Below are 13,717 nucleotides of genomic sequence, written 5' to 3'. Positions count from 1 at the left end.
TTTGGAGAGATCCTTCCAGAGTATCATATCTACAGGAAAACTTCTTCCTTCTTCCTTCTTCCTTCTTCCTTCTTCCTTCTTCCTTCTTTCTTCTTTTCCTTCTTTCTTCTTTCTTCTTCCTTCTTCCTTCTTATTTGGCGATCACTCGTAGCAGAGTAAGATTGTCTTCCATAAACACGGTTTTAACAGTGAGTCCGTAAGTGACTGTGGGGGCCAATTCTGGATCCATCCCAGCACCCTCCCAAACCCCCCAAACCTAGAAACATATGCGGCCTAGGACCCACGTACCTACAGGACCGCCTCTCCTGGTATGCCCCACGGAGGACCTTAAGGTCTACAAATGATAACACTTTGGAGGTCCCAGGTCGCAAGGTGGTTAGATTGGTCTCAACTAGGGCCAGGACCTTTTCAGTACTGGCCCCGACTTGGTGGAACACTCTGTCACAAGAGACTAGGGCCCTGCGGGACTTGACATCTTTCTGAAGGGCCTGCAAGACAGAGCTGTTCCACCTGGCCTTTGGTTTGGACTCAGTCTGACCCTTAACTTTCCCTCCCCTTACAGTTTTGACCTATGGGCTACTTTTAAAATGAGGCTGCATTTTAAATTGCATTCTAACCTGTATTTTAAGTTGCTTTATTTTTTTCCCCTATTATGTTTTTATTGTAATTTTATTGGTGTTAGCTGCCCTGAGCCACGCTTTGGCCAGGGAGGGCGAGGTATAAATAAACTTACTTACTTACTTACTTACTTACTTATTTACTTACTTATTTTTACTATTATTATTATGCATAGTGCACAGGTTTCTTCATTATTTCATAACTGCAAGTATGGTTCCTAGTGGATGTGGGTGTTTATATTTTTTTCCCCTTTTTCCGCTTTATACATTTTTATTAATTTTTTTATTAATTTTCCATTGATTATACATATATACAGTCTAGATTACATAAATTGCATATAACATAGCTGTTACAAGAATCATATATATAGTACACAGTTATTTTAGGCTCCGCCGAGCCTCGGACTTCCCTTCACTTCATTGGTAAGTATCAGATAATTTCTGAAGTTACGTGTTTTATCTCCTTTACATATTTGCCAAACACTGTTAGAGTTATTCTAACCCTGCCAGAGTCATCAAAGTTGTATACTTGTCTCTTATAAATGTCAGATATTTATTCCAATTTTCATGAAACTTCTGGTCATCCTGGTCTCTTAGTCTTCCTGTTATTCTAGCTAGTTCAGCATAATTTATCATCTTGATCTGCCAGTCATTTATAGTATGTATTAATTCCATTTTCCAGCTTTGGGCTAACATAGTTCTAGCAGCTGTTGTGGCATATAGAAACAGATTTTTGTCCTCTTTTTTGATTTCCTTGCCAACTATTCCTAGCAGGAAAGCTTCAGGCTTTTTGGGAAAAGTATATTTAAATTTTTTTTAAGTTCGTTGTAAATCAGTTCCCAAAAGCCTTTTACTTTCCTGCATGTCCAACACATATGATAGAACTCACCATCCCCCTCTCCACATTTCCAGCATTTCTTAATCTTCAGTTTGTAAATCTTAGCCAATTTCACTGGTGTGAGATACCACCTATAAATCATCTTCCAGAGATTCTCCCTTAGTGCCGTACACGCCGTGAATTTCATATTTACATTCCACAATTCTTGCCACTTTACAAAGTCAATGTTGTAACCAATATCTATGGCCCATTTTATCATGGCCTCCTTCACCTCTTTGTCTTTTGTATACCAATCCAGTAAGAGGTCATACATCCTAGATAATGTTTTGTTTTTACCTTCTATGACTTCCACATTAAATTTAGATTTTTTATCTTCAAATCCCAGTTTCTTTTTATCATCTTTTAACAGATCATTCACTTGATGGTATTGCAGCCACCGCGTAAGTACATTCTTTAGCTCCTCACAGGGCTTGAGTTTTATGCCCTGATCAGTTTTATTGATAAGTTCTTCATAGGTGGCTTTTTTCCCTTCCATGTTAGTTTTTTTGACAGTTAAGACATCTATTGGTGAGATCCACCATGGAGTTTTCTTTTCCAGCAGGTTCTTATTTCTTTCCCATACTTGAAATAATGGTCCTCTAATTATATGATTTAGAAAGCCTCTATGAACTTTCACCTTTTCGTACCACAGGTACGAGTGCCACCTGTACCTGTTATCAAAGCCCTCTAAATCCAAGATATCAGTATTCTCTAGCTTTATCCAGTCTTTCACCCACGTTAAACAAGCCGCTTCATAATATAAACTCAAATCTGGTAAAGAAAAACCCCCTCTTTCTTTTTTATCTACCAATATTTTCATTTTTATTCGTGATCTTTTCCCCTGCCAGATGAATCTCGCTAAGATCCTTTGCCAATCTTTACACTGTTTTAGTCCTTTCATTACTGGTATAGTTTGAAACAAAAATAACATTCTGGGCAGGACATTCATTTTAATAACCGAAATCCTCCCTAAGAAGGAAAGTTTCAATCTCTCCCAGATTTCTAAATCTTTCTTGACACCCTTCCAAGTAGCCTCATAATTATCTTTGTATAAGTTTATATTTTTTGCTGTGATCCACACTCCTAAATATTTTACCTTCTTAGCAACCGTAATTCCCGTCCTTTGTTCTAGCTCTACTATATCTTCCTTGGTTATACTTTTTGTTATCATTTTGGTCTTATTCCTGTTAAGCTTGAGACCTGCCACTTTTCCGAATTCTTCTAGTTTCTGTAAGGCTTCTTGTAGACTGTTCTTAGGATCTTCCAGTGTTAATATCAGGTCATCTGCAAATGCTTTTATTTTGAATTCCTTACTTCCTACCTTAATTCCTTTAACCTCCGGTGTTTCCCTTAACCTTTTATTAAACACTTCCAACACTGTTATAAATAACAAAGGGGATAAGGGACAGCCTTGCCTAGTCCCTTTGGCAATATCAAAGGCCTCCAATATATTGTTGCTTATTATAAGTTTGGCATTTTGCTCTTGATAAATAGCCTCAATACCTTTTCTAAATCCTTCACCAATTCCCATCGTTTTTAAATTTTCCTTCATGAAATGCCAGGAGACATTGTCAAATGCCTTCTCGGCATCAATAAAGATCAGCGCCGCCTGTTTGTCTATTCTACTATCCAAATATTCAATAATGTCTATCACATTTCTTACGTTGTCTTTCAATTGTCTCCCCGGGAGGAAACCCGTTTGGTCTTTATGGATTCTTTTATTTAAGACATTTTTAAACCTTTCCGCCAGTACGTCTGCGAATAGTTTATAGTCGTTATTTAATAACGAGATAGGTCTATAATTTTTTACCTCTAAGCCATCTGTATCTTTTTTAGGGATTAAGGTGATATACGCTTCTTTCCAGGTGTTTGGAATTCTCCCTTCTTTTAATACATTATTCATGACTTCACATAGCACTGGGGAAAGTTGATCACTTAATATTTTATAATATTTAGCCAAGATACCATCTGGCCCCGGCGCTTTTCCTGTTCTCATTTTTTTTTATTACTTTCCTAATTTCTTCCTCTGTAATTGTCTGATTTAGATATTCTCTTTCTTCAGTCGTGATCTGTTGCAATTGGTATTTTTTCAAGTAATCTTCTATCTCATTATCTATCTCTTTTTCTCTTTTGTATAATTCCTTATAATATTTCTGAAATATCTTCTTTATCTCTTTTGGGTCCTCCACTATCCTTTCTCCATCCCATATCTTACATATCATGTTTTGTTTTTCCTCTCTTAATTGCCACGCCAGGTATTTTCCTATCTTATTTGCTGATTCAAAGTTCTTTTGTTTCATCATTTTGATCCTCCATTCAATCTCCTGGTTCACTATCATAGAAAATTGAGCTTGTAGCATCCTTATGTTTTGTTTTATTATTTCATCTCCTGGTTTAATGGTTAATTGTCTTTCATTCTCCATGAGATGTAATAAGATTTATTCTTTCCTTTTCTCTTTTTTTCTTTTTTGAGATGCTATTTTTCTGGATTAGGAAACCCCTCATGACGGCCTTCCCAGCGTCTCACACTATTTCTAGAGATGTTTCTTTATTCAAATTCCACTTAAAATATTCCTCAATTGTCTCTTTTGCTTTATTTACTATCTTTTGATCATTGAATAGATTTTCATTCATTTTCCATCTTAATGTTCTAAAGTCTTTTCCTTTTACCTCCATATATACTGGATTGTGATCAGATAAGATTTGTGGGAGGATTTCAGTCTTAATTACTCTTTGGGTCAATTCCTTCGAAATCCGAATATGGTCTATTCTCCCCCAGCTTTGATTTGGGTTTGAAAAGAAAGTAAATTGTTTTATCGTGGGGTTTTTAAATCTCCAAGCATCAATTAGTCCCAAATTTTCCACTAATTCGAAGAAGGCTTTCGGTAATTTGCCCTCCCTCATTTCCTGTTTTCTTATTGATCTATCCAAGTTTGGGAGAACCACTCCATTAAAGTCCCCCATCAATATCAATTGTTGGTCCATCCATTCTAACAATTTGTTACCTAGTTCAGAATAAAATGCTGATTTTTTTGTCATTGGGAGCATATATCCCAACCACAATTATCTTTTCTCCTTGATGGGTGATCTGTACTACTATCGTTCTCCCCTCTTCGTCTTTATGTATTAGTTTTGGATCAAGTTTTTCTTTTATATATAATACCACTCCTCTTTTCTTGACATTATCCGATGCTACAAAGTCCAACCCTAATTTCTTATTACTTAAAATTCTTTTATGTTTTCTTGTTACATGAGTTTCTTGTAGACAAATTATGTCAAGGTTCTTTTTAAGCAATACATGAGCAATTTGGTTTCTTTTATTTTTATTGTTGAGCCCGTTCACATTCCACGAGGTTATTTTTAAAGTCATTTTTAATGTACAATCAGTAAGTGGTCGAATCTAAGTTAGATCTGTTCCTTGTTATCTGTCTCTTCCCCTTCTTTTTCTTCGTCTAGGTTTTCCTCCCCTTCTCCCTCTCCACTTTCTTCACCTCCACCCCTCTCTTCCCCCATCTGCACCCCTTCTGGTTCCCACCCTCCCAACCTTCCCATTTCCTTCTCATATCTTCTTGCAAATTTATCCAATTCCAGAGAGCTGGATAGTTTGAATTTTTTTCCCTTGAAATAGAATGAAATCCCTTCCGGGAACTCCCATCTATATTGGATCCCGTTCTTCTTCAGTTGGTTAGTTAGTTTTTTATAAACATCTCTCTTACGAAGAAATATTGAAGGAATCTCTTTAAATATAATAATTGGCTTACCCTCAATACATAGTTTTTGATTATAGTTTAACTTTAGTATTTCATTTCTCATATCCAGAGAGTTAAACATAACCAGGACATCTCCTGGCAGTTTCTTCCCTCTGGCTTTGGCTGATTTTGTTTTTATCCGAAAAATATTTGCAACTGAATATCCTATGTCTTCTTCCTTCATATCTAACCAAACTGCCAATTCTCTAACCAATTTAGATCGTATATTTTCATTTGGTTCCTCAGGGATCCCCCTAAATTTCAGGTTTGATTGCTTCTGTCTCATTTGAGTCATCGCCACACTATCCAGTAACTCTTCCTGTATTTTATTTATCTCCTTCACCTCTGTCTTAATCCTGTCCATATCTTTCCTATTTTCTTTGGTATCTTTTTGAACCCTTTTCATTGAGTCTTCAAGTACTTTGGATCTTAGAGATAAATCTTTTACTTTTCCTGTTAGCTCTCCCACCACCCCTTCTAATCTCTTATTCAATGAGTCCTGTACTTCCAGTAATTTTTTCTCAATATACTGTTCATTGTGTTTAAATTCTTTCCTTATTTCAGCCATCAAATTATCATAGTCCTTAATTTCCTTCCCCTCTTTCCCATTTTCTTGTCTGGATTGTCTCCTTTCAGCAGGCGTTCCCGCCCCCTTTTTCATTTTGTATATCTATTAGTCTTAATTAACGAGAGAGAAAAAAAGAAAAGAAAAGAAAGAAAAAGTTTTTCCCCACCCTTAGGGGTCACTCAACTGTAATTTAGGAAATTTCTTTGTTTTCCCAATGTAGTACCTTTCTGGCCCCACACAGTGGCGCTTTACTTGCATTCACCCTTTTAGTTCTTCAGTATGAAGTCTCTCTCCACTCACAACTAGGGGACCAGTTAGATGGATCGTTTACAGTCACAAAAAGCAAATGAAAGGGGAAGAAAGTACTCGGGATTTAAATCCTAGAGAGTAAATAAAGTAGAGAACATCAAGACACAAGGGGGAGAAAAGGAGGTGGGAAACATCCAGCTCAATACTTTCCAGGAAGTAGGGATGACGTACAAGGCGGGTTTCGAAGCCGGAGCAGAAAAGATGGAGGGGAGTCAAAATTAAACCGAGAGATTGCCATGGAAAGGCAGCAGGATCTAGCGGGAACGTAAAATCTTGCCAAGGTACTGTGTTTAAGTCTTCTTTTCTTTTCTTTCAACTTAGCCATTTACTCCCCGTTTTCTGTAGTGATAGGTTAAATATTTAAGGCGCCAAGGTTACCTTCTCCTAGATGATTACAGCTGTGTGCCGCTTTAAAAGAAAAACAGGAAATGGGGCACAATGGCGGCGAGAGGTTCCACTGTTTTCCAAAGTTCTCCTCTTACGGTTCACTTTCTCCTCCCAAACCTCTCGTCGTGTCCGCTCCGCTCAATAACAAACTCAGCTTTCAGTCAATTAAGCACCCCAAATAATAAAAAGAAACAGTTTCAGCTTGAACACATTAGGCGGGGGGAGGTATATACAAAATGCCATAACTCGGAACAAAGTCTCACTTAAATATCCTAGACTGGGTGAAAAATCACAGTCCCTTTTAGTCGCTGGCGTAGCGTGCTCCAACCAGGGCAAAGCAGAAATGTTTCTATCCGCTTTTCAAATATTCAACTGTTTTCAATCAGTCCATTGCCTCAGATTTTTACACTTTGTATCTGAGGTCTCTCCGCAACACCCACTCGGCAGTTACAGTCTTACTGCCTCTCCTCTCCCAGTCTTCCGTTACACGCCAATTACTCTTACCGCTAAAGCAAATTCCTTCTTCTTTCATATCATAGTATCTTTGTTCCGCTGGTTTCTTTAACTTAAATTCAGTCTGTTATTATTTTAGTTATGACCCAGCTTCTTAATTGTTGTTGGAGGCTTGCCGCTTTCACTTGGAGCCTGAGGCTTCACAACACGGGGTCTGTTGCTTCCCTTTCATGCTGCAGCTCCAATCCTGTTCTCAAACTTGATTTAAAATGTCCGAAAAGCAGGGGAGCACCGGCAGCACCGCCAGGTACCTGTCCCCCAAGATAATCCTCTTTGGGTTTTGAGGTCCACGGAGCCTTTGTGACACCTCTAGACCCCTGCGTTGTTCGAGACCCCCCCGAAGGGAAGCCTCGTGCTCCTTTCCTGTGGCTGCGGTTCACTGGAAGTCCGGGTGTGGGTGTTTATAGGTGTGTGGGTGTATATACTGTGTTGACCCGAATATAAGCCACACCCAAGTAGAAGCCACACCTTTAAAATTCAAGGGGGGGGGGAGAAAAAGACAATACTCAAATATAAGCTGCTCCCTTAAAATTCCACAGGCACTCACACTCATTCCATTTTACCGTATATCTGTTTCAGCAATCATATCGTAAAAGCCAATTTTTGTAAGCTTGCGGATTTAAGCTGTACGTTAACTTTTCACGGTCGGGATTTGGAAGAAAAGTGAGGCTTATATTCAGGCCAATACAGTAGATCGATTGTAAGGTGTCATCACTCTGTTTTCATTGGTTGTTATCCAAGGTTCTAATGGTAGGGGTGGGGTGAAGTTGCTCTGAGAAAACAGTGTGACGGTGGGGGCAAGAGAGAGGCAAGCGAGAACAGGTTAATATGGCAGTTTTAGTCCGCTGGTAATGGCTGGAAGGGAAAGAGAAGGAACCAGAGGAGAGAACAGTGGAACTGGCTGGGAGTCAAGGGGAAGAGAAAGCTGGAGAGCAGGAGGAATTGAGAAGAGGTCAAGTAGATCTGGAAGGTGGTGTTTCTAGCACTGAGGAGATTAAAGATGAGGCATTGGGAGGAAAGATGAGGAGTATAGGTTGGAGGAAGGTTCTCGGGAGCAATTGTGCTTGTGGTAAATGGCTGGGGGGGTTAAAGGGGGGGCTATAGAAGAGAAGGAGGGTGGGAGTGGATGTCACTTTAGGCCCTTGCAGTGGCAATATTTACTGGACTGAATGTAGCAGCACTGCAGAAGAATTATGTGCCCCCTTTGTCTTCCTTGTTGCTTCCATGCTTCTCTTTGCATTTATGGAGAGTGGAAACTTCAGCCCTGGTCTACCGAGGACAACACTCAAATACATGGTCAAATCTTGCATTCCAACAACTAGGGACTTTAATTTTTTTAAAAGAAATAATTTCCAAGTAAATGGTGTTTAGTCCCAAGGTGCCAATTTTTAAGTAAGCGTGACACATCGTGTTGCTTTCAAGACGAAGGTTTATTGCTTTGGAGCACTCTGAATGAGAGCTGGTCTTCCTAACTCTGTTATGGGGAGTGGGGTAGTATCCAACTTGGTCATGTTCATTAATATCAATGAGTCTACTCTGAGGAAAACCTAGTTGACTACTACCCAATATCTTGTTTCTAAAAAGCTTCCTAAAAGCAGATTTCATGTTACCACAGATGTTAGCAAGGTTTTAACAACCCCACTCTCCATGACAAAATTTGGGAAGATCAGATTTACTTTCATATATACATTATTATGCAAGTTTAATGACCTAAAGGCTTTTTCCTTCATCAGGACTACTGTGATGAGAATGCAACTTAAGTTGTGTCTCAATACTCCCATTAAAGATGTATGGATTTAAATCCTTCTGAGGAGGGCAAAGATTTAATTCCCTGGGGGATTACTAAACTGCACATAGACATCCTAGCAATGGTTGTTTTATTATGGAAGGGTTTTCATGGATAACAAAGGAACATATAGCATTTCTGTTTTCCATCTTTTCTACAAGTCAGTTACATTTGGTGTGAGACACTGCTGTCATAGACACTGCGAGTTGAAGGGGAGAGAGAGAGGTGGGGGAGAGAAGGGGAAGGTAGGGAATGCTTTCCAGGGTGAATTTTCTTAAGAAATATGGGAGTGACATATCCCAACAGAGGCTCCTCTGTCATTAGTGCTTCTCTCCCCTTTTCTCTATCCAAAGTGAAAATTAGAGATAAGAAAAACTAACTAGAAAATTCCAGCAATACAACTGCTGACTAAGGGAGGATTCCAATCTAGACAGAAACTAATCAAATTAAAGTTCACAACTCAGCGGCAGAGAGGAAGAGAGAGAGAGAGAGAGAGATTAGATCAGAAACTACTGAGGGAGCTAAGAAAAGGCAGCACTCTATCCCAGAGCAGATAGATCCCAAGGCTGGGAAGCAACTGGAATTGGACCAGTTCCTCAAAGGAAAAGACTTGAATATTACCACAATAACTTTTTCTACCCTCAATAGTCATGCTGTGCTAGAACAAGAATCTGCTACACAGCATGATGAAGCAAGAGCAGCAAAGAATCTTAGCCGCTCCTAAAACAACGGAGGAACACCCATGGTCACTGAAAGAATTAGAAAGGGCAAGGTTACTAAGCAAATCTTTCTTATAACTGAGACTGTGATGAACCTATATGAGAAATGGAATCTTAAGAAATCTTGCAGTGCTTTTCATCAACACACATTGACAGTGATGGGTTCTGAAGGAATACTTCACATTCACTTATAAGTCTGCATTAAATCCATTATCTCTATGTACATGCGCTGTGGGGCATCATAGCCTATGATAAAATCCAGGTGTTCCCATTCAGGAATATCCTTGTGGTAAACTAAGTTTGGGATCTGAGGCAGCAAGAGGGCCACGTCCTTTGAGTCTGCAACCCAGTCGTTACCACCACTCCAGACAGCTGTTGGAAGAGTCATCCATTGTACGTTGTAGAAAGGTGGTGTTGACTAAAAGAGAGAAGATAAAAAAAGTTTAAAAACAGTCTGCAAAGTCTCCCTGCTCAAACACGCACACTTGCAAAACACAAGCATATCTAAGTTGAGGGTTGTACCATTAATGCGCATGTTGAACTATTAATGTGCATAACAACTGGGCATTCATCAGAAGTTGTGCAAGAAAGTGCACATAATCCATCCATGAAGAGGAAATTGTGCAGATTGCCTGGTCAACCTACATCTCAGGGTTGTGCTTCCAGCCTCATACTGGGCAAAAAAGTCCTGCATTGTAGGGGGTTTGACTCAATGACCTCTGTGATCCTTCCCAACTCTGTTATGTGATGATTCTATGATTTTTTGAGTACCTAAACTTTGTTCTTGTCCTTACTGTTACTAACCAACTGAGCCTAGATAGTAACATCTGCCTGTTTGTTTGTTTGTTTGTTTGTTTGTTTTTAATGGCAAGTGGCCGAGACCCTGAGCTGCAGGCCGCTCTGCCTGGCTGTAAATCCAGCACTGATTGTCTGGATTTACTGATTGTTCTGTAGGAATGAGATGGTTTTCATGTAACATTAAGCCCAACTATGACTGAGCATGAATGTGCACTCTGCCTAAGAGGAGTGCACAGACACTTTGACCCTTTTCTGGTCTCCTTACTGCTGCTTTAGCATTAAGGACAAAGCCAGGCTCATGGTTTGTCTCACTCCAAACAAACCACAAGATGGAACCAAAGTTTGTTCTCATATTTACAACTCATTCAGTGTCTGGAGAAAGACAAGCCACATGCCTGGGTTGAGCAACTTGCTAAACCAAACTACGGATTAGTGTGCAGAATCGCAACAGCAGGAGAGTCAAGGGAATTGTGAAGTGGCCAGGCTCTCCTCTCAGGAAGTTCTTCCACACCAGCATTCATAGCAAGCTTTGGTTTGGCTTAGCGTTACCTACAAACCAGCTCAGTGTCTTTGACTCATTATTCCCAACAGTCATCATTATTCCCAACAGTGATTCTTCCTACTGCTCCAGTTTTGTTAGCACTGAAGAAACATGATTGCAGTTTCAAGACAGACTCTTCTGGCAAATTTCAAGTATGGCTGTTAGAACCAGACTTATATCTTAGTTAGCTAATGTATAGAGGGATAAATTTGAAAGAAAGAATGGAAGCAATCCTCATGAGTGTGATGTATTGCTTTATAGAAAAATGATCTTCATTATATGACAGGGGAGTGAAGATAGGCACCTGGCATATGGCAGATTTGTCAACAAATTTACATCCCCATATTACATTTGAGATATATTTTTGGGATATAGAAATTAGATATTCTCAAGGGAATCTGGAGACCATTCCCTATAGTAAATGTGCATCAAATTTAAGAGATATTTTGGCATATCCTAAAGTAAATCCAAAACCTCTTTAACTCCCTAGATATTATCAAGCTGAGCCAAATAATTCCCATGTGGGAGTTGTAATGGTGGTAAAAGGAATTCCTTGAGCAATCCTGATTTTAATCAAATTTATCACCTTAATGAAGCATATAACCACAATACTCAAGGGAGTGATTAATGAAGATAATGCCCTCACACATTGGCATGGCCACAAGAAAGATTAAGATCTGGACAGGGGAATGCAAAAGTTGCATAAGGACCAAAAAACTCAATGTGTCATTGCTTAAACATTGTATAGAGGAGCAGTGTTATGCTAAATCTAAAGTATTGGTGCTTTGAGAACATACATGGTTCAGAGAAACAATTATAGACACAATTTAAAAGGAAGGAAATACGAGGGATCTATATTCAGGTAGGTAGCCGTGTTGGTCTGACACAGTCGAAATATATAAAAAAATAAAAAAATAGTCCAGTAGCACCTTAGAGACCAACTATATTTGTTCTTGGTATAGGCTTTCGTGTGCATGCACACTTCTTCAGATACACACTGTGCACGCACAAGAAAGCTTATACCAAGAATAAACTTAGTTTGTCTCTAAGGTGCTACTGGACAATATATTTTATATATATATATATATATATATATATATATATATATATATATATATATATATATATATATATATATATGCTTTCGTAGATTTTCACGGGTACAGGAATGCAGGTTTTGGTGTCTTCGGGTGTCTTCCCGTGTAAGAGTTGGGGTGTCTAGGCGAACCTCGTCGAAACGTCGCCTAGACACCCCAACTCTTACACGGGAAGACACCCGAAGACACCAAAACCTGCATATATATATATATATATATATATATATATAATGCCACATTTCTTGCCATTCCAGTTATTATTATTGTCACTGTATTGACACAATGCATGGAATTTTTATGAAATGGAGCTAGATGTTAGAATTTTTCAGCTCCGGCCCATCTGGAGCTGATACGGCTCATCTTGGATCGAGCCCAGCAGAGTATACATCCAGTGTTCACAATGAAAGGATGAGGCAGGTATGGTGCTACATTGCTAAAAGCTTTATTCCTAAGCTATGCAGAGAGCATACAAATATACATCTTGTCTCTGTGAGAAGCAGAGAGCAACTCCAACAAAGAACGACAGAACAAAGGAAACAGGAAACCAGTGTACGTCACATCCCTTCTCTCTTTCCCGTGGGAAGCCAACAGTATCTGGACTGTAGGATGAAAACATAGTCCCATGACTTGCAGCTGCTGCTCAGTGAAGAGGGAAACAGAAACCTGATTATCCATGCAATGGCTATTGTTCGTAAAGTAATAGCAGATCCTCTTACGTGAGTTCATTGAAACCACCCATGACCACTGCATTGTCAAATGTTATTTTGGCAAGTTTTTCCATTTGTTTGTGTTTTTGTTTGTTTATTTGCATATGTTCCTATTTTTGAGATATGGTTCCATTTTGTATGCATTGCTTTAACAGATGGTTGCCATTTATTTATTATTATTTTTGTACAAAGCTGTATCAACTGAACATATTGGCTTTTGACTTCACATAAATAAAGGTGCTATTTGGATCTGATTTGGTGAGCATACTGTGACAAAAGTCAGGTGCCCGTCCCTCCCACTGCCGAGTGGTGGCAAGAGCCCATGGGGTCCCAGGCACCCATACAGGGTTTGTGTCCCTTTGGAGAATAGAAGACATGGCGGACACTTCTGTGGCTTTAAGAAATATTATTTGGATTTACATAAACAAATAAGTTAGTATATTTATGGGCACAACAACCGTTTAATTTTGTGTATGTAGAACCTGGTGATAAACTTCATTTAAATCTGCTACCCTTGACTTTTTAATTTTACCTTGGAACTTCATGTTATCCACCATGTGTTTTATGAGCAGCAGCCTTTGCCACGAGTACCTGTGGCCAAGCCTTACCAGTATCTACCCTCATATAAACACCTACAGAGAGAAATCCTCAATTTGTGAGAAATTCTTACCTGGTTGTGGTGAAGCATGTTTGCTTCCTTGCTTCCCCAGTCAAAGCCTTTGAACTTCCCAGCCTTTGCAATCTGAAAAAGAGGTGTGCCATACTTTGAAAAACCAAATGGGCAAAGCAGGTGATATAGAAGTGTGCTATATGAATAGACCATGGCACTGGCATAAACCGGGATGTTGACTGTGTCAAAAACCATGCAATGATTAAGGCTATGCAATAATGTCTAACTTCATCTTTAGTGAGAACAAAAGTTAATGTAAACATACAAAAAAGGTACACAAAGCTATTTGAAAGCAGTAGACCTGTTTTTTAGTACTGCTCAAACTTCTACGCCTCCTCAGTTTATCTGATATCTCGAGAATGTTTGACACGTGTCCTAC

General features: G+C 39.1%; 1 protein-coding gene across 3 annotated transcripts in view; it reads right to left on the bottom strand.

The window, feature by feature from the left end:
- Positions 1-8,447: 8,447 nt before the first annotated feature.
- Positions 8,448-13,717, bottom strand: part of LOC308584736 (putative lysosomal acid lipase/cholesteryl ester hydrolase) — a 54,048-nt gene continuing 48,778 nt past the window's right edge. Inside the window, exons 8-9 of one of the 3 annotated variants that reach the window (XM_081189748.1) lie at positions 13,339-13,410; positions 8,448-9,943 (exon numbers count right to left, since the gene is read on the bottom strand). In XM_081189748.1, the coding sequence (XP_081045874.1) occupies positions 9,710-9,943; positions 13,339-13,410 (306 nt within the window). In that variant the 3' untranslated portion in view covers positions 8,448-9,709. The remainder of the gene's footprint in view (positions 9,944-13,338; positions 13,411-13,717) is intronic. The other 2 variants (XM_081189747.1, XM_081189746.1) reach the window with 2 other exon arrangements.

The sequence above is a fragment of the Podarcis bocagei genome, assembly GCF_964188305.1.
Source record: "Podarcis bocagei genome assembly, chromosome: 4".
Classification (NCBI taxonomy): Eukaryota; Metazoa; Chordata; class Lepidosauria; order Squamata; family Lacertidae; genus Podarcis; species Podarcis bocagei.
This window is presented reverse-complemented; position numbering and strand designations above follow the sequence as displayed.